Source organism: Salmo salar, chromosome 03, assembly GCF_965601325.2.
Source record: "Salmo salar chromosome 03, fSalSal1, whole genome shotgun sequence".
Taxonomy (NCBI): domain Eukaryota; kingdom Metazoa; phylum Chordata; class Actinopteri; order Salmoniformes; family Salmonidae; genus Salmo; species Salmo salar.
Genome location: NC_138293.1, coordinates 98077298 through 98101338, shown reverse-complemented (window position 1 = coordinate 98101338; position 24041 = coordinate 98077298). Strand labels below are relative to the sequence as shown.

Sequence of the window (24041 nt, the reverse complement as noted above, 5' to 3'; positions counted from 1 at the left end):
GATTATGCCTGTGCTGAGCTCCATTCCCTGGTAGGCCGTCATTGTAAATAAGAATTTGATCTTAACTGACTTGCCTAGTTTAAAGGTTTATTTAAAGGTTCAATAATTTTTTTAAATCCCATTATTTTTATCCTAAAAAACTCCCTAGTCCTTGCAGATAAGATGATGCAGCCAGCCACCACCGTGCTGGAAAATATGATGAGTGGTACTCAGTGATGTGTTGGATTTGCCCCAAACATAATGGAAGTATTCTGGACAAAAATAAAATGTGTCAATTTTTTTTCAGTATTACTAGTGCCTGCCTTGTTGCAAACAGGATGCATATTTTATTCTGTACTGGCTTCCATCTTTTCACTCTGTCATTTAGGTTGGTATTGTGGAGTAACTACAATGTTGTTGATCCATCTTCAGTTTTCTATCACAGCCATTGATACACCATCCAAAGTGTAATTAATAACTTCACCATGCTTAAAGAGATATTCAATGTCTGCTTATTTTTTATTTTTACCCATCTACCAATAGGAGGCTTTCTTTATGAAGCATTGTGGTTGAATCTGTGTCTGAAATTCACTGTTCGACTGAGGGACCTTACAGATAATTGTATGTGTGGAGTAAAGAGATGAGGTAGTCATTTAAAAATCATGTTAAATACACAGACTGAGTCCATGCAACTTATTATGTGGCTTGTTAAGCACATTTTTACTCCTGAACTTATTTTGGCGTTTCCATAACAAAAGGATGGAATCATTAATGATTTTAGACTTTTCATTTTTTATTAATTTGTAAAACAATTATAAAAACATAACTCCACTTTGACATTATGGAGTATTGTGTGTAGGCCAATGACACAACATCTAAATGTAATGAATGTTAAATTCAGGCAGTAACACAACAAAATGTGGATAAAGTCCAGGTGTGTGAATACTTTCTGAAAGCTCAGTAACTAAACATGTACAAACTCCTGGGTGGCCATTTGTTTCTATTGTCTACATTAAACTTCAGTTTGGGTTCTCCAGTGTTGCCAATCCAATAACAAGGAGACTAAAGGTTTTCTACAATTTCAACTTATTTGACAATAGAGAATTCTTTAGGAAGTGCCAGGGATCAACGTACTCAGCCACCACTGTATGTATATACCCCCCGTTGCATAACCAAGCAAACTCCTCTGCACAATAGTGATGGGAAATCAATAGTTACATTTCAGGATATTATTTAGTGACGATATATTGTACTGCATCATTTTGACAATATCACAATACTGTTTTTGTGCTAGTTGTCTGTACCTCCAGCAGAACTCCAGGATTTCTCCTTCATAGCTTGTTCTTAAATAGGAAGACAATTTGTTTTCAGCACTTTTATGTCCATGACTGATCAAAACTTGTTTTCTCATGCTTTCTTGTATCTCTACAGCAGACATATGGTGAAAAATATGTTTGGAACATCAAATCACAATGGAATAGCAGTACATATAGAATCATGTGTCTCAACACATATCGTAACGCCACCTAAGTATCATGACAATATGGTATGGTGAGGTCCCTGGTAACTCCAGCCCCAGAAGCTTTAAAGTATCTGTGAACGGCTGTGTTACGATCACGTCATAGGCCATGTTTAGGATGTCATGTAGTCAAGACCTTGGCAACTACCCAGATGACTTCTGGCACAAAATGGTTGCTGTTGATCACCGTAGGAAATCCACATTTATTTATTTAAACTTTATCTAACTAGGCAAGTCAGTTAACAACAAATTCTTATTTACAGTGACGGCCTAGGAACGGTGGGTTAACTGCCTTGTTCAGGGGCAGAACGACAGATTTTTACCATGTCAGCTCGGGGATTCGACCTTGCAACCTTTCGGTTACTGGCCCAACGCTCTAACCACTAGGCTACGTGCCGCCCCATATTGGTGGTGGAAGAGATGAGATTCCCCCTTCACTATCAGAGTCATTTTCCCAGAGCCCTTTGAGCTCTGGAAAAATACATCCAATCAATCATTATTACCTAGAGCCCTCAAATTCTAATCCGGACCTTGAAGACCTTCCAGTGCTTTTTTCATTATTCTCCTCTGATCAGGGACTGATTTAGACCTGGGACATCAGGTGGGTGATATTAACTATCAGGTAGGACTGATTTAGACCTGGGACATCAGGTGGGTGATATTAACTACCAGGTAGAACTGATTTAGACCTGGGACATCAGGTGGGTGATATTAACTATCAGGTAGAACTGATTTAGACCTGGGACATCAGGTGGGTGATATTAACTATCAGGTAGGACTGATTTAGACCTGGGACATCAGGTGGGTGATATTAACTATCAGGTAGAACTGATTTAGACCTGGGACATCAGGTGGGTGATATTAACTATCAGGTAGGACAGATTTAGACCTGGGACATCAGGTGGGTGATATTAACTATCAGGTAGGACTGATTTAGACCTGGGACATCAGGTGGGTGATATTAACTATCAGGTAGGACTGATTTAGACCTGGGACATCAGGTGGGTGATATTAACTATCAGGTAGGACTGATTTAGACCTGGGACATCAGGTGGGTGATATTAACTATCAGGTAGGACTGATTTAGACCTGGGACATCAGGTGGGTGATATTAACTATCAGGTAGGACTGATTTAGACCTGGGACATCAGGTGGGTGATATTAACTATCAGGTAGAACTGATTTAGACCTGGGACATCAGGTGGGTGATATTAACTATCAGGTAGAACTGATTTAGACCTGGGACATCAGGTGGGTGATATTAACTATCAGGTAGGACTGATTTAGACCTGGGACATCAGGTGGGTGATATTAACTATCAGGTAGAACTGATTTAGACCTGGGACATCAGGTGGGTGATATTAACTATCAGGTAGAACTGATTTAGACCTGGGACATCAGGTGGGTGATATTAACTATCAGGTAGAACAGATTTCCCCAAGAGCTTCATTCTTCTTCTGCATCTTCAAACTGGTCGGCCGTGGTGGTGGTGAGTGCAGCAGTATGCTCCCAGTGGCGCCCCCAGAGGACAGGAGGGGTATGGTGCACGGAGGGGGTGTAGTGGTAGTGTACCTGGACTGGCCAGGGAGAGGGCACACTGCTAGGGTGGGACTGGGAGGGATGGACAACACCTGGGCTCAACAGGTCCTCTGGGGCTACAGGGAGAGGTGAGGAGAGCGAGGGAGGGAGGGGGAGGGGGGAGAGGTGAAGAGAGGGGGGAGAGGTGAAGGAAAGAGAGGGGGGAGAGGTGAAGGAAAGAGAGGGGGAGAGGTGGAGGAAAGAGAGGGGGGAGTTGGAGGAAAGAGAGGGGGAGTTGGAGGAAAGAGAGGGGGAGTTGGAGGAAAGAGAGGGGGAGTTGGAGGGAAGGGGGGAGAGGTGGAGGGAGGAGAGGACAGAGAGGGGGAGGAGAGGGGGGAGAGGTGAAGGAAAGAGAGGGGGGAGAGGTGAAGGAAAGAGAGGGGGGAGAGGTGAAGGAAAGAGAGGGGGAGAGGTAAAGGAAAGAGAGAGGGGGAGAGGTAAAGGAAAGAGGGGGGAGTTGGAGGAAAGAGGGGGGAGTTGGAGGAAAGAGGGGGGGAGTTGGAGGAAAGAGGGGGAGTTGGAGGAAAGAGGGGGAGTTGGAGGGAAGGGGGGAGAGGTGGAGGGAAGGGGGGAGAGGTGGAGGACAGAGAGGGGGAGGAGAGGGGGATAAGGTGGAGGAAAGAGGGGGGAGAGGTGGCGGGAAGTGGGGGAGAGGTGGAGGGAAGAGGGGGGAGAGGTGGAGGGAAGAGGGGGAGAGGTGGAGGGAAGAGAGGTGGAGGGAAGAGGTGGAGGGAAGAGGGGGGAGAGGTGGAGGGAAGAGGGGGGAGAGGTGGAGGGAAGAGGGGGGAGAGATGGAGGGAAGAGGGGGGAGAGGTGGAGGGAAGAGGGGGGATAGGTGGAGGGAAGAGGGGGGAGAGGTGGAGGGAAGAGGGGGGAGAGGTGGAGGGAAGAGGGGGGAGAGGTGGAGGGAAGAGGGGGGATAGGTGGAGGGAAGAGGGGGGAGAGGTGGAGGGAAGAGGGGGGAGAGGTGGAGGGAAGAGGGGGGAGAGGTGGAGGGAAGTGGGGGGAGAGGTGGCGGGAAGTGGGGGAGAGGTGGAGGAAAGAGGGGGGAGTGTTTTTATGTTTCAAGTGATTTCCTTCATATCCCAAATAACAAAACTTGTACCTAACTGGGAGAAAGTGTGTATAACATCCTCACCATAAAATAGTCTGCTGTTGTTAATCTCTGCTTCCCAGTCCTCCTCCTCTTCTTCTTCAGAGACCACCAGCTGATTCTGGGACCTGGTAACTCCCCTCCTCTCCTCCTCTTCGTCATTCTCTATCTCCAGGTTACCATCATCTTCAGCATCCTTGTAGATGAAGGTTGGGTAGCGTGCCCAAGTTCTGAAGAGCACCATGGGCATGGCCTTGGAACACACACACACACACACACACACACACACGCACGCACACACACACACGCTAATCCAGTAGCAGATGCTTGCGTACTGAATAGTGGCCTGAAGTTATGTCTAAAACAATACAGCTGGACAGTGAGCCATACAGGCACATGGTTTGGTTTGTTAGCAAGCCATGTTACCTAGCTATATTAGTCCGCTAAAATCACTTGACCAATTCTAGATATAGTTTACACTCAATGCATGTCAACCTGTGAAAATCAATTAAGTGCAGAGAAAAGTAGTGTGATGATTGTATCTATATGATTCAAATCTAGGATAAGATATTAAATTGTCGTTACCAGTTAGCGCCAGCTAGCTACTCTCTTCACCATTCAAAAGTTGTATGTTGTGATTTACTGCTGGCCGCCGAAGCGATCATTATAATCCTGTTGGAATAGTGCCGCCAGCGACACGACGTGGTTATGGATGGCATTACAACAGACATGTTAATGACTCTGATATCCAGCAGGGGGAGCCAACAGACATGTTAATGACTCTGATATCCAGCAGGGGGGCCAACAGACATGTTAATGACTCTGATATCCAGCAGGGGGGTCAACAGACATGTTAATGACTCTGATATCCAGCAGGGGGGCCAACAGACATGTTAATGACTCTGATATCCAGCAGGGGGGCCAACAGACATGTTAATGACTCTGATATCCAGCAGGGGGGCCAACAGACATGTTAATGACTCTGATATCCAGCAGGGGGGCCAACAGACATGTTAATGACTCTGATATCCAGCAGGGGGGCCAACAGACATGTTAATGACTCTGATATCCAGCAGGGGGGCCAACAGACATGTTAATGAATCTGATATCCAGCAGGGGGGGCCAACAGACATGTTAATGACTCTGATATCCAGCAGGGGGGGCCAACAGACATGTTAATGACTCTGATATCCAGCAGGGGGGGCCAACAGACATGTTAATGACTCTGATATCCAGCAGGGGGGGCCAACAGACATGTTAATGACTCTGATATCCAGCAGGGGGGCCAACAGACATGTTAATGACTCTGATATCCAGCAGGGGGGCCAACAGACATGTTAATGACTCTGATATCCAGCAGGGGGGCCAACAGACATGTTAATGACTCTGATATCCAGCAGGGGGGCCAACAGACATGTTAATGACTCTGATATTCAGCAGGGGGGCCAACAGACATGTTAATGACTCTGATATCCAGCAGGGGGGCCAACAGACATGTTAATGACTGATATTCAGCAGGGGGGGCCAACAGACATGCGTTTCTCAGTTAAACAATTGACTGACAGTTTATTTAGGGTGTGCAGGGAAGACCTACATTCCCCCAATTGGCAGCGGAATTTGACCCCCAAGTTTTCAGAGATTTTTTTATTTATTTATTTAATATTGTTGGACATAAAAGACTGCAAAAACACCAGCAAATCAGCTCCAAGTGACTTTATATTTGGAAATCTGTTCCAAAGTATTATCACGAATAATAGAGAAATATGTGATCCAATACAAACGGAAACAAGATATGAAATGATTATGTTTTAGTCATGTATTATACCCGTTTGGGCTTCTTCCGACCCATCTGAATCTAGTTGATGATCCCTGGCCAACATTGATATAAAAATGTAATAGTATGTAAACACTGCCTATGAGTTTTATAGGAACTAATTCTCTGCTGATTTATGAATGAGACAAAGTACACTAAAAATGTACATTACTTGCTAAGTACCACATTTCCAACATCATACATTTAGCACCCAACTCATAACATGTAATATTCATAAAAATAGGCCTACATTTCACTTAAATAATAAAATAGGCCTACATTTCACTTAAATAATAAAATAGGCCTACATTTCACTTAAATAAGACATTGGAAATTGGTAAAGTGTAATTAAAACACTACAGCCACTCAGTCCTTGGTCATGCCAAATCAAATTCATTTTATTTACATTTTCAAGTTTGTACAACATCCTATAAGTCACTGTCAGACCAACAGTACATGAGCAGAACAACATCAGTGATCTTTAGCGTGAGGTGAACACATCACGATATGTCTATCGAAAGACTGACGGGCCTGTTCAAATACCTCACAGATGCATCCTTCCTCCCTCCAAGTCATCACTGATCTGACCATGTTAGACAGGTGTAAACATGATGGCAAACATACATTCACTTATCCAATCCCTTCCTAATCAGTGATTATATTACCTCAAGGAGAAGATGATGGTAGGATGCATTGTTAAAGTACTCAAACGGGGCCTGAGATTCACAGTATTAAACCATGGGACTTTTCAAGCCTTGGCTGTTTTCAGTCACACAGAATTAGAATGATTCTATGATTCTAATTCCCTAGTTCCAGACTCAGCCTGTTGATGTTGTTTATCAGTCCAGGGTGGTCATCCTATAGTAAATACAGTCGCTACGACAACGTCATTAACATGTGCTATACATTTCCAGGTCACACAGAACATCACCTCTAGGATAGAACTCCTTTTTTAAACTCTATAAAATACTAGTTATTAGGTTGGATGAGTCAGTGGCACATCAATACAAACTAACTACATTCTGTAGAAACTTTACAATGTATGAAAAATGCTCCGGCGACGTGTTGGAAAGCAAACTGATAAAAAGCTCACTCACGATGACCAACGGACAAACTAAAAAAACATGACTAGAAAAATAACCTCAATCTAATGGTGACACCTCGTTGCTCATTTACAAAAGGCACAAAGAAAAACTAGAAACTGAATAAGACATGAGAAACCATGAGAGAACATGAGAAACCATGAGAAACCATGAAAACACCATGAGAAACCATGAAAAAACCATGAGAAACCATGAAAAAACCATGAGAAACCATGAAAACACCATGAGAAACCATGAAAACACCATGAGAAACCATGAGAAACCATGAAAACACCATGAGAAACCATGAAAACACCATGAGAAACCATGAGAAACCATGAAGAAACCATGAGAAACCATGAGAAACCATGAAAACACCATGAGAAACCATGAAAACACCATGAGAAACCATGAAAACACCATGAGAAAACTGCTCATTAGTACAATTTGTGCAACGAAGCAAAACTAGTGTTAGTGTGACATCACACTGACTGTCTACACAGATTCTTCTTTAGAGACACAATCAGTTATTAACGAGGTGAAATCAATGACCTGAAGTCCTGGCTATCTATCCATCTACAGTACAGTGAATTCAACAAGCTACTGTGGTGTGTGTGTGTGTGGGTGGCACAGTACAATCATGACATACACAGAAAAGAGCTCTCTCAATCTATAGGTATTACAGAACCTATACACTCTATATATGAGCTGGCCCCACCCTCTTACATACACCCTAGATCCAGGGATTATCGTCATGGCGATTCATTGATTATAGTGACTACCATGTTGTTCTCGATAATGGACAGATCTCACCCCCAATGCTCTGACATCTCCTTACCCTCATTCCAGTCTGATCAAAAGACCGTCCACAACCTTTATCATCTTATAGATCTGTATGAAAAATAAACATTTAACCTTTATAGACATTGTCCTAACAACTCATGACACTTATTCTCTTAGAGGCAAATCCTAACTTCCATTTACGTAACATTTTCACCTCGTCTCCCATTGACATCAAGGCATGACTGAGTGAACAGTTTGACTTGAGTGGAAAGTCAGGTTTGTCCCCTAAATAACTACCACATTGATACCTCTTGTTGGCCTTTTTCAAGTCCAGGGTGGGTCGTGTTCACTAGGGCACACGGTAGCAAAACGTTTTGCAACGGAAAACAAAAACATTTGTTCTTATTGGACAAGTTCAGGTAGTACTTGTACCATTCGACTCAGTTTGAAAACAATGTATCCCTATTGAACAGGACCCTATGTTTTCAGTGTAGAATTACATGAGGACCGTAATACAATGTGTTTCCCTACTACGAACACGTAAGTCCGTGCACGGAGGTTATACATTACTATACAGCACAACAAGCTGGTTATACTCCTAGTAGTACCTACACTGTCTATGCATCCCTAATGGCACCCTAATCCCTACGGGTCCTGGTCCAAAGTAGTGCACTATAAAGAGAATCGGGTGTCATTGGGTCTGGTCCAAAGTAGTGCACTATAAAGAGAATAGGGTGACATTGGGTCTAGTCCAAAGTAGTGCACTATAAAAAGGGAATAGGGTGTCATTGGGCCCTGGTCCAAAGTAGTCGAGCAGCTTTCACCTATCCTATCACTGAAGATGAAAGAGAAGACAAGAAGAGGAAGTGACTATTGAGACACACCCTTGGTCCCTGTTGCACACCTCACTGTTGACTGGTACTGTATCCTGGCATCAAACATCAGAACAGCCCCAATAGGGCCAACGACTCCATCTCTACCAAGCTATCAGATCTTAAATTCCTTTCCTTAACCTACCCACACTATCTGTTACTTCCTCATCCGCTCACCTACGACCTTTACCCACTTTTGAATGTGATTGAACAGCTCAGTTAGCCAATCAGAAGTGGTGCTCTGTTTGCAAATATTCCCATTGTTGAATCAGTAATAAATGATTACATCATTCGAGGCTAATGGACAGTCATACTGGAGCTAGTGAACCCAGAGGGAGTGTGTCTGCATAACTTAGAATAATCATCATCCTCCTCATCATCATAATAAAGTGAACACCATGATAATACTACTAGTCTCCAGATAGCTACTCCAACACAACATCATCCAGGTAGAGTCATTCAATACCACCGTTTCTTTTCTTGGCAACATAACAACAGTTAATCATTGGTGGGATAGATAAAGGAGGCGGGACATCTAACAGTTGATTGACAGATAGACGGCGAGTTTCAGCTGTAAACCACAGACAGCTGTCAGTTGTTTTAAGTTCTGTCCCATCCCCAGGCGTGGAAGTGTGTGTGTGAGAGTGTGTGTGTGAGAGTGTGTGTTTAACTGTTACTCTTGATCTCCAGGATTGAGGGGTTGTGGTCCAGAATGGCCAGGATGATTTTATCCATATACTGTCTCAGACGAAGGTTTACACATTCCTGTTCCTTCAGAGCATCTACCAACTAGAGGAGAGGAGGGAGGAGGACAACAGGAGGGAGAGGGAGGGAGAGGGGAGAGGGAGGGTAGGAAGGGGGAGAGGGAGGGTAGGAAGGGGGAGAGGGAGGGTAGGAAGGGGGAGAGGGAGGGTAGGAAGGGGGAGAGGGAGGGTAGGAAGGGGGAGAGGGAGGGTAGGAAGGGGGAGAGGGAAGGAAAGGGGAGAGGGAGGGTAGGAAGGGGGAGAGGGAGGGTAGGAAAGGGGAGAGGGAGGGTAGGAAGGGGGAGAGGGGGGGTAGGAAGGGGGAGAGGGGGGGTAGGAAGGGGGAGAGGGAGGGTAGGAAAGGGGAGAGGGAGGGTAGGAAGGGGGAGAGGGTAGGAAGGGGGAGAGGGGGGGTAGGAAGGGGGGGAGAGGGAGGGTAGGAAGGGGGAGAGGGTAGGAAGGGGGAGAGGGGGGGTAGGAAGGGGGAGAGGGAGGGAAAGGGGAGAGGGAGGGTAGGAAAGGGGAGAGGGAGGGTAGGAAGGGGGAGAGGGAGGGTAGGAAGGGGGAGAGGGAGGGTAGGAAGGGGGAGAGGGGGGGTAGGAAGGGGGAGAGGGGGGGTAGGAAGGGGAGAGGGAGGGAAAGGGGAGAGGGAGGGTAGGAAGGGGAGAGGGGGGAGGAGGGGGGGAGGGGGGGTAGGAAGGGGGAGAGGGGGGGTAGGAAGGGGGAGAGGGAGGGAAAGGGGAGAGGGAAGGAAAGGGGAGAGGGAGGGTTGGAAGGGGGAGAGGGAGGGTAGGAAGGGGGAGAGGGAGGGAAAGGGGAGAGGGAGGGTAGGAAGGGGGAGAGGGTAGGAAGGGGGAGAGGGGGGGTAGGAAGGGGGAGAGGGAGGGGAAAGGGGAGAGGGAGGGTAGGAAGGGGGAGAGGGAGGGTAGGAAGGGGGGAGAGGGGGGGTAGGAAGGGGGAGAGGGAGGGTAGGAAGGGGGAGAGGGAGGGTAGGAAAGGGGAGAGGGAGGGTAGGAAGGGGGAGAGGGAGGGTAGGAAGGGGGAGAGGGGGGGTAGGAAGGGGGAGAGGGAGGGTAGGAAAGGGGAGAGGGAGGGTAGGAAGGGGGAGAGGGAGGGTAGGAAGGGGGAGAGGGGGGGTAGGAAGGGGGAGAGGGAGGGTAGGAAAGGGGAGAGGGAGGGTAGGAAAGGGGAGAGGGAGGGTAGGAAGGGGAGAGGAGGGTAGGAAGGGGGAGAGGGAGGGTAGGAAGGGGGAGAGGGAGGGTAGGAAGGGGGAGAGGGTAGGAAGGGGGAGAGGGGGGGTAGGAAGGGGGAGAGGGAGGGAAAGGGGAGAGGGAGGGTAGGAAAGGGGAGAGGGAGGGTAGGAAGGGGGAGAGGGAGGGTAGGAAAGGGAGAGGGAGGGTAGGAAGGGGGAGAGGGAGGGTAGGAAGGGGGAGAGGGGGGTAGGAAGGGGAGAGGGAGGGAAAGGGGAGAGGGAGGGTAGGAAGGGGGAGAGGGGGGTAGGAAGGGGGAGAGGGGGGGTAGGAAGGGGGAGAGGGAGGGAAAGGGGAGAGGGAGGGTAGGAAGGGGGAGAGGGAAGGAAAGGGGAGAGGGAGGGTTGGAAGGGGGAGAGGGAGGGTAGGAAGGGGGAGAGGGAGGGAAAGGGGAGAGGGAGGGTAGGAAGGGGGAGAGGGTAGGAAGGGGAGAGGGGGGTAGGAAGGGGAGAGGGAGGGTAGGAAGGGGGAGAGGGAGGGTAGGAAGGGGGAGAGGGAGGGTAGGAAGGGGGAGAGGGGGGTAGGAAGGGGGAGAGGGAGGGAAAGGGGAGAGGGAGGGTAGGAAGGGGGAGAGGGGGGTAGGAAGGGGGAGAGGGAGGGAAAGGGGAGAGGGAGGGTAGGAAGGGGGAGAGGGAAGGAAAGGGGAGAGGGAGGGTTGGAAGGGGAGAGGGAGGGTAGGAAGGGGGAGAGGGAGGGAAGGGGAGAGGGAGAGGGTAGGAAGGGGGAGAGGGGGGTAGGAAGGGGAGAGGGAGGGAAAGGGGAGAGGGAGGGCAGGAAGGGGGAGAGGGAGGGTAGGAAGGGGGAGAGGGGGGGTACCCCACCCTACTCCCACTCCACCCTACCCCACCCTACCCCACCATACTCCCACTCCACTCCACCCCCACTCCACCCTACCCCACTCCACCCTACTCCCAATCTACCCTACCCCACTCCACCCTACCCTACTCCACCCTACACCCACTCCACCCTACCCCACCCTACCCCACACCCACTCCACCCTACCCCACTCCACCCTACCCCACTCCACCCTACCTCACTCCACCCTACCCTACACCCACTCCACCCTCCCCCCCTACCCCACACCCACTCCACCCTACACCCACCCCACACCCACCCTACCCTACCCACCCTACACCCACCTCACCCTACCCCACCCTACTCCATTCTACCCCACTCCACCCTACCCCACTCCACCCTAACCCACCCCACCCTACTCTAACCCACCCAACTCTACCCCACCCCACCCTACACCCACTCCACCCTACCCCATTCTACCCTACTCCACCCTAACCCATTCCACTCTACCCCATTCTACCCCACCCTAACCCACTCTACTCTACCCCACCCCACTCCACTCTACCCCACCCCACTCCACAGTCAGATCCTCTCACCTCGTCCCTAGAAGCGTTGTCTATCTCAGCAGCCAGTGACTGGGCCTTGGTGTGGCAGGCAAACAGGTTCTTAGCTTCATACAGACTCAGACTGAGGATCTGACTGTTCAGGTCATCGTTCTGGTCCCGCAGCTTAAAGTTCTCCTGTAGAGAGAGAGGGAGGGAGGGAGGGAGGGAAGAGGGTGGAGAGAGGGAGGGAGGAAGGAAGAGGGTAGAGAAAGAGGGATTGAGGAAGGAGGGAAGAGGGTAGAGAGAGAGGAGGAAAGAGGGTGGCGAGAGGGAGGGAGGAAAGAGGGAGAGGAAGGAGAAAGAGGAGTTAGAATATAAACTCTGAGAAACTGTTTCTAATATTGAACACCCTCCTAATATTGAGTTGCACCACCTTTTACCCTCAGAACAGCCTCAATTCATCAGGTCATGGACTCTACAAGGTGTTGAAAGCGTTCCACAGGGATGCTGGCCCATGTTGACTCCAATGCTTCCCACAGTTGTGTCCAGATGGCTGGATGTCCTTTGAGTGGTGGACCACTCTTGATACACACAGGAAACTGTTGAGCGTGAAAAACCCAGCAGCATTGCAGTTCTTGACACAAACCGCTGCCCCTGACACCTACTACCATACCCCGTTCAAAGGCACTTAAATATGTTGTCTTGCCCATTCACCCTCTGAATGGAACACACACACTATCCATGTCTCAATTGTCTCAAGGCTTAAAAATCCTTATTTAACCTGTCTCCTCCCCTTCATCTGCACTGATTGAAGTGGATTTAACAAGTGACATTAATAAGGGATCATATCTTTCACCTGGATTCACCTGGTCAGTCTGTCATGGAGAGAGCAGGTGTTCTTAATGTTTTGTACACTCAGTGTATGTCTCTTTGTATGTGTTTACACGTTCAGCGTGTGTGTGTGTGTGTGTACACATTCAGCGTGTGTGTGTGTGTTTACACGTTCAGCGTGTGTGTGTGTGTTTACACGTTCAGCGTGTGTGTGTGTGTTTACACGTTCAGCGTGTGTGTGTGTGTGTACACGTTCAGCGTGTGTGTGTGTACACGTTCAGCGTGTGTGTGTGTGTGTGTGTGTACACGTTCAGCGTGTGTGTGTGTGTGTGTGTGTGTGTGTGTACACGTTCAGCGTGTGTGCCTCACCTGTTTGAGTCTCTTGACCTCATGCTCCATCTCTATTTCCTCACCTGTTTGAGTCTCTTGACCTCATGCTCCATCTCTATTTCCTCACCTGTTTGAGTCTCTTGACCTCATGCTCCATCTCTATTTCCTCACCTGTTTGAGTCTCTTGACCTCATGCTCCATCTCTATTTCCTCACCTGTTTGAGTCTCTTGACCTCATGCTCCATCTCTATTTCCTCACCTGTTTGAGTCTCTTGACCTCATGCTCCATCTCTATTTCCTCACCTGTTTGAGTCTCTTGACCTCATGCTCCATCTCTATTTCCTCACCTGTTTGAGTCTCTTGACCTCATGCTCCATCTCTATTTCCTCACCTGTTTGAGTCTCTTGACCTCATGCTCCATCTCTATTTCCTCACCTGTTTGAGTCTCTTGACCTCATGCTCCATCTCTATTTCCTCACCTGTTTGAGTCTCTTGACCTCATGCTCCATCTCTATTTCCTCACCTGTTTGAGTCTCTTGACCTCATGCTCCATCTCTATTTCCTCACCTGTTTGAGTCTCTTGACCTCATGCTCCATCTCTATTTCCTCACCTGTTTGAGTCTCTTGACCTCATGCTCCATCTCTATTTCCTCACCTGTTTGAGTCTCTTGACCTCATGCTCCATCTCTATTTCCCGTGTCTTGGCGTTGTATTCTGATAGCCCCGCCCCCTGCCCCGCCTCTGAACCCAGTTTAAACAGCTGCAGGTGCTCCAACTCCCGACGCAGGTCCTCTATCAACTACAGAGATGGAGGGAGGGGGAGAGAGATGGAGGGGGGGAGAGATGGAGGGGGAGAGAGGGAGGGGGAGAGTTGGAGGGACGGAGGGAGGGACAGAGGGACAGAGGGAGAGAGAGAGGGAGAGTTTGTCTGTCACATCAATATAGTTTCCTAGGTGATCAGAAGTTAAAATATAGAAGTTGGTGAATTTGGTCACTAAAGCAGTTCAGTGCAATAGGAACGAATGGAGGAAAATATACTGCTCAAAAAAATAAAGGGAACACTTAAACAACACATCCTAGATCTGAATGAAAGAAATAATCTTATTAAATACTTTTTTCTTTACATAGTTGAATGTGCTGACAACAAAATCACACAAAAATAATCAATGGAAATCCAATTTATCAACCCATGGAGGTCTGGATTTGGAGTCACACTCAAAATTAAAGTGGAAAACCACACTACAGGCTGATCCAACTTTGATGTAATGTCCTTAAAACAAGTCAAAATGAGGCTCAGTAGTGTGTGTGGCATCCACGTGCCTGTATGACCTCCCTACAACGCCTGGGCATGCTCCTGATGAGGTGCGGATGGTCTCCTGAGGGATCTCCTCCCAGACCTGGACTAAAGCATCCGCCAACTCCTGGACAGTCTGTGGTGCAACGTGGCGTTGGTGGATGGAGCGAGACATGATGTCCCAGATGTGCTCAATTGGATTCAGGTCTGGGGAACGGGCGGGCCAGTCCATAGCATCAATGCCTTCCTCTTGCAGGAACTGCTGACACACTCCAGCCACATGAGGTCTAGCATTGTCTTGCATTAGGAGGAACCCAGGGCCAACCGCACCAGCATATGGTCTCACAAGGGGTCTGAGGATCTCATCTCGGTACCTAATGGCAGTCAGGCTACCTCTGGCGAGCACATGGAGGGCTGTGCGGCCCCCCAAAGAAATGCCACCCCACACCATGACTGACCCACCGCCAAACCGGTCATGCTGGAGGATGTTGCAGGCAGCAGAACGTTCTCCATGGCGTCTCCAGACTCTGTCACGTCTGTCACGTGCTCAGTGTGAACCTGCTTTCATCTGTGAAGAGCACAGGGCGCCAGTGGCGAATTTGCCAATCTTGGTGTTCTCTGGCAAATGCCAAACATCCTGCACGGTGTTGGGCTGTAAGCACAACCCCCACCTGTGGACGTCAGGCCCTCATACCACCCTCATGGAGTCTGTTTCTAACCGTTTGAGCAGACACATGCACATTTGTGGCCTGCTGGAGGTCATTTTGCAGGGCTCTGGCAGTGCTTCTCCTGCTCCTCCTTGCACAAAGGCGGGGGTAGCGGTCCTGCTGCTGGGTTGTTGCCCTCCTATGGCCTCCTCCACGTCTCCTGATGTACTGGCCTGTCTCCTGGTAGCGCCTCCATGCTCTGGACACTACGCTGACAGACACAGCAAACCTTCTTGCCACAGCTCGCATTGATGTGCCATCCTGGATGAGCTGCACTACCTGAGCCACTTGTGTGGGTTGTAGACTCCGTCTCATGCTACCACTAGAGTGAAAGCATCGCCAGCATTGAAATGTGACCAAAACATCAGCCAGGAAGCATAGGAACTGAGAAGTGGTCTGTGGTTACCACCTGCAGAACCACTCCTTTATTGGGGGTGTCTTGCTAATTGCCTATAATTTCCACCTGTTGTCTATTCCATTTGCACAACAGCATGTGAAATGTATTGTCAATCAGTGTTGCTCCCTAAGTGGACAGTTTGATTTCACAGAAGTGTGATTGACTTGGAGTTACATTGTGTTGTTTAAGTGTTCCCTTTATTTTTTTGAGCAGTGTATATTACAATTATATTGTGTGTGTGTGTCCGTACCTCTTGCATGGCCTCTCTCTCCTTCTGGAATTCATGTCTGTTCTGCCACAGCTTGTCCATCATCTTCCTGTAGAGGTCCATCTCATCCTTCAGCCTCAGACTGGTGTCCTCTAACCGGTCTGTCATACGCTGCTTCTCCTGAGAGAGGGAGACGGGAGAGAGAGGAAGACGGGAGAGAGAGAGAGACGGGAGAGAGAGAGAGAGAGAGGGAGACGGGAGAGAGAGAGAGAGAGAGGGAGACGGGAGAGAGAGAGAGAGAGAGGGAGACGGGAGAGAGAGAGAGAGAGAGGGAGACGGGAGAGAGAGAGAGAGAGAGGGAGACGGGAGAGAGAGAGAGAGAGAGGGAGACGGGAGAGAGAGAGAGAGAGAGGGAGACGGGAGAGAGAGAGAGAGGGAGACGGGAGAGAGAGAGAGAGAGAGAGGGAGACGGGAGAGAGAGAGAGGGAGACGGGAGAGAGAGAGAGAGGGAGACGGGAGAGAGAGAGGGAGGGAGACGGGAGAGAGAGAGGGAGGGAGACGGGAGAGGGAGACGGGAGAGAGAGAGGGAGAGGGAGACGGGAGAGAGAGAGGGAGGGAGACGGGAGAGAGAGAGGGAGGGAGACGGGAGAGAGAGAGGGAGGGAGACGGGAGAGAGAGAGGGAGGGAGACGGGAGAGAGAGAGGGAGGGAGACGGGAGAGAGAGAGGGAGGGAGACGGGAGAGAGAGAGGGAGACGGGAGAGAGAGAGAGAGGGAGACGGGAGAGAGAGAGAGGGAGACGGGAGAGAGAGAGAGAGGGAGACGGGAGAGAGAGAGAGAGAGGGAGACGGGAGAGAGAGAGGGAGGGAGACGGGAGAGAGAGAGGGAGGGAGACGGGAGAGGGAGACGGGAGAGGGAGACGGGAGAGGGAGAGGGAGACGGGAGAGGGAGACGGGAGAGGGAGAGGGAGACGGGAGAGAGAGAGAGAGAGAGACGGGAGAGAGAGGGAGACGGGGGAGAGAGGGAGACGGGGGAGAGAGGGAGACGGGGGAGAGAGGGAGACGGGGGAGAGAGGGAGAGAGGGAGACGGGGGAGAGAGGGAGACGGGGGAGAGAGGGAGACGGGGGAGAGAGGGAGACGGGGAGAGAGGGAGACGGGGGAGAGAGGGAGACGGGGGAGAGAGGGAGACGGGGGAGAGAGGGAGACGGGGGAGAGAGGGAGACGGGGGAGAGAGGGAGACGGGGGAGAGAGGGAGACGGGAGAGAGTTATCCATTGACAGACAGGCAGGCAGACAGCCAGACATACTTTATGACCACCCACCTGGTCTAGTTTCTCAGTCTGAGACTTCAGTTTACACACGTTCAGTTTCATCTCTCCATTCTCCTCCTCCAGCTGCTGAACTCTATAGAGAAAACAGTTAGCCAAACATCTACCATTTCTACTACCAATTTACAGCTGTTCCTGTGCGTTACTAAGGTGGTGTTCCTGTGCGTTACTAAGGTGGTGTTCCTGTGCGTTACTAAGGTGGTGTTCCTGTGCGTTACTAAGGTGGTGTTCCTGTGCGTTACTAAGGTGGTGTTCCTGTGCGTTACTAAGGTGGTGTTCCTGTGCGTTACTAAGGTGGTGTTCCTGTGTGTTACTAAGGTGGTGTTCCTGTGTGTTACTAAGGTGGTGTTCCTGTGTGTTACTAAGGTGGTGTTCCTGTGTGTTACTAAGGTGGTGTTCCTGTGTGTTACTAAGGTGGTGTTCCTGTGTGTTACTAAGGTGGTGTTCCTGTGTGTTACTAAGGTGGTGTTCCTGTGTGTTACTAAGGTGGTGTTCCTGTGCGTTACTAAGGTGGTGTTTCTGTGCGTTACTAAGGTGGTGTTCCTGTGCGTTACTAAGGGTGTTCCTGTGTGTTACTAAGGGTGTTCCTGTGCGTTACTAAGGTGGTGTTCCTGTGCGTTACTAAAGGTGTTCCTGTGTGTTACTAAAGGTGGTGTTCCTATGTGTTACTAAGGTGGTGTTCCTGTGTGTTACTAAGGTGGTGTTCCTGTGCGTTACTAAAGGTGGTGTTCCTGTGCGTTACTAAGGTGGTGTTCCTGTGTGTTACTAAGGTGGTGTTCCTGTGCGTTACAAAGGTGGTGTTCCTGTGCGTTACTAAAGGTGTTCCTGTGCGTTACTAAGGTGGTGTTCCTGTGCGTTACTAAGGTGGTGTTCCTGTGTGTTACTAAGGTGGTGTTCCTGTGTGTTACTAAGGTGGTGTTCCTGTGTGTTACTAAGGTGGTGTTCCTGTGTGTTACTAAGGTGGTGTTCCTGTGTGTTACTAAGGTGGTGTTCCTGTGTGTTACTAAGGTGGTGTTCCTGTGTGTTACTAAGGTGGTGTTCCTGTGCGTTACTAAGGTGGTGTTCCTGTGCGTTACTAAGGTGGTGTTCCTGTGCGTTACTAAGGGTGTTCCTGTGTGTTACTAAGGGTGTTCCTGTGCGTTACTAAGGTGGTGTTCCTGTGCGTTACTAAAGGTGTTCCTGTGTGTTACTAAAGGTGGTGTTCCTATGTGTTACTAAGGTGGTGTTCCTGTGCGTTACTAAGGTGGTGTTCCTGTGCGTTACTAAAGGTGGTGTTCCTGTGCGTTACTAAGGTGGTGTTCCTGTGTGTTACTAAGGTGGTGTTCCTGTGCGTTACAAAGGTGGTGTTCCTGTGTGTTACTAAAGGTGTTCCTGTGCGTTACTAAGGTGGTGTTCCTGTGCGTTACTAAGGTGGTGTTCCTGTGTGTTACTAAGGTGGTGTTCCTGTGTGTTACTAAGGTGGTGTTCCTGTGTGTTACTAAGGTGGTGTTCCTGTGTGTTACTAAGGTGGTGTTCCTGTGTGTTACTAAGGTGGTGTTCCTGTGTGTTACTAAGGTGGTGTTCCTGTGCGTTACTAAGGTGGTGTTCCTGTGCGTTACTAAGGTGGTGTTCCTGTGCGTTACTAAAGGTGGTGTTCCTGTGCGTTACTAAGGTGGTGTTCCTGTGTGTTACTAAGGTGGTGTTCCTGTGTGTTACTAAAGGTGTTCCTGTGTGTTACTAAGGTGGTGTTCCTGTGTGTTACTAAAGGTGGTGTTCCTGTGTGTTACTAAGGTGGTGTTCCTGTGTGTTACTAAAGGTGGTGTTCCTGTGCGTTACTAAGGTGGTGTTCCTGTGTGTTACTAAGGTGGTGTTCCTGTGCGTTACAAAGGTGGTGTTCCTGTGTGTTACTAAAGGTGTTCCTGTGCGTTACTAAGGTGGTGTTCCTGTGCGTTACTAAGGTGGTGTTCCTGTGTGTTACTAAGGTGCTGTTCCTGTGTGTTACTAAGGTGGTGTTCCTGTGTGTTACTAAGGTGGTGTTCCTGTGTGTTACTAAGGTGCTGTTCCTGTGTGTTACTAAGGTGGTGTTCCTGTGCGTTACAAAGGTGGTGTTCCTGTGTGTTACTAAAGGTGTTCCTGTGCGTTACTAAGGTGGTGTTCCTGTGCGTTACTAAGGTGGTGTTCCTGTGCGTTACTAAGGTGGTGTTCCTGTGCGTTACTAAGGTGGTGTTCCTGTGCGTTACTAAGGGTGTTCCTGTGTGTTACTAAGGGTGTTCCTGTGCGTTACTAAGGTGGTGTTCCTGTGCGTTACTAAAGGTGTTCCTGTGTGTTACTAAAGGTGGTGTTCCTATGTGTTACTAAGGTGGTGTTCCTGTGCGTTACTAAGGTGGTGTTCCTGTGCGTTACTAAAGGTGGTGTTCCTGTGCGTTACTAAGGTGGTGTTCCTGTGTGTTACTAAGGTGGTGTTCCTGTGCGTTACAAAGGTGGTGTTCCTGTGTGTTACTAAAGGTGTTCCTGTGCGTTACTAAGGTGGTGTTCCTGTGCGTTACTAAGGTGGTGTTCCTGTGTGTTACTAAGGTGGTGTTCCTGTGTGTTACTAAGGTGGTGTTCCTGTGTGTTACTAAGGTGGTGTTCCTGTGTGTTACTAAGGTGGTGTTCCTGTGTGTTACTAAGGTGGTGTTCCTGTGTGTTACTAAGGTGGTGTTCCTGTGCGTTACTAAGGTGGTGTTCCTGTGCGTTACTAAGGTGGTGTTCCTGTGCGTTACTAAAGGTGGTGTTCCTGTGCGTTACTAAGGTGGTGTTCCTGTGTGTTACTAAGGTGGTGTTCCTGTGTGTTACTAAAGGTGTTCCTGTGTGTTACTAAGGTGGTGTTCCTGTGTGTTACTAAAGGTGGTGTTCCTGTGTGTTACTAAGGTGGTGTTCCTGTGTGTTACTAAAGGTGGTGTTCCTGTGCGTTACTAAGGTGGTGTTCCTGTGTGTTACTAAGGTGGTGTTCCTGTGCGTTACAAAGGTGGTGTTCCTGTGTGTTACTAAAGGTGTTCCTGTGCGTTACTAAGGTGGTGTTCCTGTGCGTTACTAAGGTGGTGTTCCTGTGTGTTACTAAGGTGCTGTTCCTGTGTGTTACTAAGGTGGTGTTCCTGTGTGTTACTAAGGTGGTGTTCCTGTGTGTTACTAAGGTGCTGTTCCTGTGTGTTACTAAGGTGGTGTTCCTGTGCGTTACAAAGGTGGTGTTCCTGTGTGTTACTAAAGGTGTTCCTGTGCGTTACTAAGGTGGTGTTCCTGTGCGTTACTAAGGTGGTGTTCCTGTGTGTTACTAAGGTGCTGTTCCTGTGTGTTACTAAGGTGGTGTTCCTGTGTGTTACTAAGGTGGTGTTCCTGTGTGTTACTAAGGTGCTGTTCCTGTGCGTTACTAAGGTGGTGTTCCTGTGCGTTACTAAGGTGGTGTTCCTGTGCGTTACTAAGGTGGTGTTCCTGTGTGTTACTAAGGTGGTGTTCCTGTGCGTTACTAAAGGTGTTCCTGTGTGTTACTAAAGGTGTTCCTGTGCGTTACTAAAGGTGGTGTTCCTGTGCGTTACTAAGGTGGTGTTCCTGTGCGTTACTAAAGGTGTTCCTGTGTGTTACTAAAGGTGTTCCTGTGCGTTACTAAAGGTGGTGTTCCTGTGCGTTATTAAAGGTGGTGTTCCTGTGCGTTACTAAAGGTGGTGTTCCTGTGCGTTACTAAGGTGGTGTTCCTGTGCGTTACTAAAGGTGTTCCTGTGTGTTACTAAAGGTGTTCCTGTGCGTTACTAAAGGTGTTCCTGTGCGTTACTAAGGTGGTGTTCCTGTGCGTTACTAAGGTGGTGTTCCTGTGCGTTACTAAGGTGGTGTTCCTGTGCGTTACTAAGGTGGTGTTCCTGTGCGTTACTAAGGTGGTGTTCCTGGGCGTTACTAAGGTGGTGTTCCTGGGCGTTACTAAGGTGGTGTTCCTGGGCGTTACTAAGGTGGTGTTCCTGGGCGTTACTAAGGTGGTGTTCCTGTGTGTTACTAAGGTGGTGTTCCTGTGTGTTACTAAGGTGGTGTTCCTGTGTGTTACTAAGGTGGTGTTCCTGTGTGTTACTAAGGTGGTGTTCCTGTGTGTTACTAAAGGTGTTCCTGTGTGTTACTAAGGTGGTGTTCCTGTGCGTTACTAAGGTGGTGTTCCTGTGCGTTACTAAGGTGGTGTTCCTGTGTGTTACTAAGGTGGTGTTCCTGTGTGTTACTAAGGTGGTGTTCCTGTGTGTTACTAAGGTGGTGTTCCTGTGTGTTACTAAGGTGGTGTTCCTGTGTGTTACTAAGGTGGTGTTCCTGGGCGTTACTAAGGTGGTGTTCCTGGGCGTTACTAAGGTGGTGTTCCTGTGCGTTACTAAGGTGCGCTTCATTTCGCTTGGACTTTTGGGACTATTTCATTGGTTCCATTGTACCAGAAAAACTCAAGAGTGTGTACCTGTTAGTGAGCAGCTCTATATCAGTATTCTTGTCTCTCTCCATCTTGCAGTAGGTCTCTCTGTGTCTATGTGTCTCTTCCTCCAGGGTCTGTTCTGCTCTGCTCTCCTGATCCTTCAGCTGCTCCTCCAACTCATGAACCCTGGGAGACAGAGAGACACACAACATCGTCATTACACAAGTGTAATTGTAACGGTTGTCGTTGGATAAAGTGGACCAAAACGCAGCCGGAATATGTGCACTCATCTTCTTTTATTTGGTGAAGAAGGAGAACCAAAATAAACACGTACACAAAGGAAACACAACGACTATATACAGGCTGGTAAGGCACAAGGCTATACACAGAACAATCTCCCACACAGTACTCAACAAACACATACCTATATATAGGACTCTCAATCAGAGGCAACTAGAAAACACCTGCCTCCAATTGAGAGTCCAACCCCAATTAACAAAACATAGAAATACAAAAGACTAGACAGAACATAGAAATACACTAACATAGAACAGTGCCCAAAAACCCCCGGAATACATAAATCAAATATCCTACTAAACAAACCACCACCCCGAACCACATAAAACAAATACCCTCTGCCACGTCCTGACCAAACTATAATAACAAATAACCCCTATTACTGGTCAGGACGTGAAAGTACCCCCCCCCTCCCAAAGGTGCAGACCCCAGATGCACCTCACACAAAAAAACAAAATTACCCCAAAACAAACATAAATCACCTAAACTAAAGGGAGGGTGGCTGCCGTCAACGACGGCACCTGTGCTACACCCCCCCCCTCCCCAACCCACCTATAGTGGAGGTGGTTCAGGTTCTGGTCTACAGCCACACCCTGACCAGTCCACCCCTGCACAATGTTCAGGGCTGTAGAGCGTCTCTGGAAGACCCGGACAGTCGACCAACTCTGGAAGACCCGGACAGTCGACCAACTCTGGAAGATCCGGACCGCAGGCAGACTGGCTCGGTTCCGGACCGCAGGCAGACTGGCTCGGTTCCGGACCGCAGGCAGACTGGCTCGGTTCCGGACCGCAGGCAGACTGGCTCGGTTCCGGACCGCAGGCAGACTGGCTCGGTTCCGGACCGCAGGCAGACTGGCTCGGCTCCGGACTGCAGGCAGACTCGCTCGGCTCCGGACCGCAGGCAGACTCACTCGGTTCTGGACCGCAGGCAGACTCACTCGCTTCCGGACTGTAGACCCATTCACACTTCTCCGAACTGTGGGCCGTCTCAATCGGCTCTGCACAGTGGGCCGTCTCCCTTGGTTCCGAACTGTAGGCCGTCTCACTCGGTTCCGGGCTATACACTCTTACCGGATACTCAGGATGGGGTACTGTTGCCGAATATTCTGGACGGGGCACTGTCGTCGGAAGCTCGAGACTGGACTGACGCACTGGAAGCCTGATGCGTGGTACTGGATGTGCCAGTTTGGGGACACGCACTTCAGGGCTAGTGCGGGGAGCAGGAACGGGCTGAGTTGGACTGGGATTACGCACTGGAAGCCTGATGCGTGGTGCTCGTACTGGAAGTGCCAGTTTGGGGACACGCACCTCAGGGCTAGTGCGGGGAGCGGAACAGGCTGAGTTGGACTGGGTTGACGCACTGGAGGCCTGGTGCGTGATGCTGGTACTGGAGGTATCAGACTGGATACACGCACCTCAGAGCTAGTGCGAGGAGCAGGAATAGGACGAGTAGGACTGGGCTGACGCACTGGAGGCCTGGTGCGTGGGCCTGGTACTGTCTTTACTAGACGGCTAGCACACACCTCAGGACAAGTATGAAGTACTAACTCAGGTGACATTATTTCTAGGACACGCTCTGCAGGGCGAATGTCGTGCCTAATACACCAACACAGTAGCTCTCTCATATTCTTCTCCTCCAATTTACCCATCAACTCCTTAACAGTCTCTGCTTCGCTCCCCTCCAATTTTACCCCGACTGGCTCTGGTTCCATCCTCGGCTCTGCCGATCTGTCCATGTGCCCACCCCAAAAAAAATGATTGGGGCTGCCTCTCCGGTTTGAACGCTATCGGCGTTCCACTGTAATATTCCCGGTCCTCCTTCGCCTTCTTCCATGGGCCCACTCCGGCTCTGATCTCCTCCCAGGTCCACGACTCCCGACAGTCCATATTATTGTTCCATCGCTCCTTACCCCGCTGCTTGGTCCTTGGTTGGTGGGAGATTCTGTAACGGTTGTCGTCGGATAAAGTGGACCAAAACGCAGCAGGAATATGTGCACTCATCTTGTCAACAAAGTGTCTTTGATTGAATCCCGTCCTGTCTTTCTATTCAGAGGTTTACACTACTGCTATCTGGTATTTAAAGTACTTTTCTGTATTTGAGTACTGCATTTTCAAATACACAGCGCAAAACAAGTACTTCTATTTGAGTATTTGAATAGTTATTGTAAAAACCAAATAGTCTGTAAAATTGTATTTCAAATACCTGG

General features: G+C 49.3%; 2 protein-coding genes across 5 annotated transcripts in view; both read right to left on the bottom strand.

Moving 5' to 3' along the window:
* Positions 1-552: 552 nt before the first annotated feature.
* Positions 553-4842, bottom strand: LOC145877437 (uncharacterized). Its single transcript, XM_082972932.1, has 3 exons — positions 4755-4842; positions 4215-4422; positions 553-3153 (listed from the first exon to the last, which is right to left on the bottom strand). The coding sequence occupies exons 2-3, from the start codon at positions 4417-4419 to the stop codon at positions 2945-2947; spliced, it is 414 nt and encodes a 137-aa protein (XP_082829058.1). The 5' UTR covers positions 4420-4422; positions 4755-4842; the 3' UTR covers positions 553-2944.
* A 1510-nt stretch (positions 4843-6352) lies between these two features.
* Positions 6353-24041, bottom strand: part of LOC123724056 (rab11 family-interacting protein 4A) — a 117332-nt gene continuing 99643 nt past the window's right edge. For 3 of the 4 annotated variants that reach the window (XM_045715863.2, XM_045715865.2, XM_045715864.2), the window contains 6 exons: positions 21583-21723; positions 17139-17220; positions 15862-15999; positions 13869-14012; positions 12104-12247; positions 6353-9508 (listed from right to left, as the gene is read on the bottom strand). In XM_045715863.2, coding sequence (XP_045571819.1) covers positions 9386-9508; positions 12104-12247; positions 13869-14012; positions 15862-15999; positions 17139-17220; positions 21583-21723 — 772 coding nt within the window. In that variant the 3' untranslated portion in view covers positions 6353-9385. Of the gene's footprint in view, positions 9509-12103; positions 12248-13252; positions 14013-15861; positions 16000-17138; positions 17221-21582; positions 21724-24041 lie in introns of all 4 variants that reach the window. The other variant, XR_014391739.1, reaches the window with a different exon arrangement.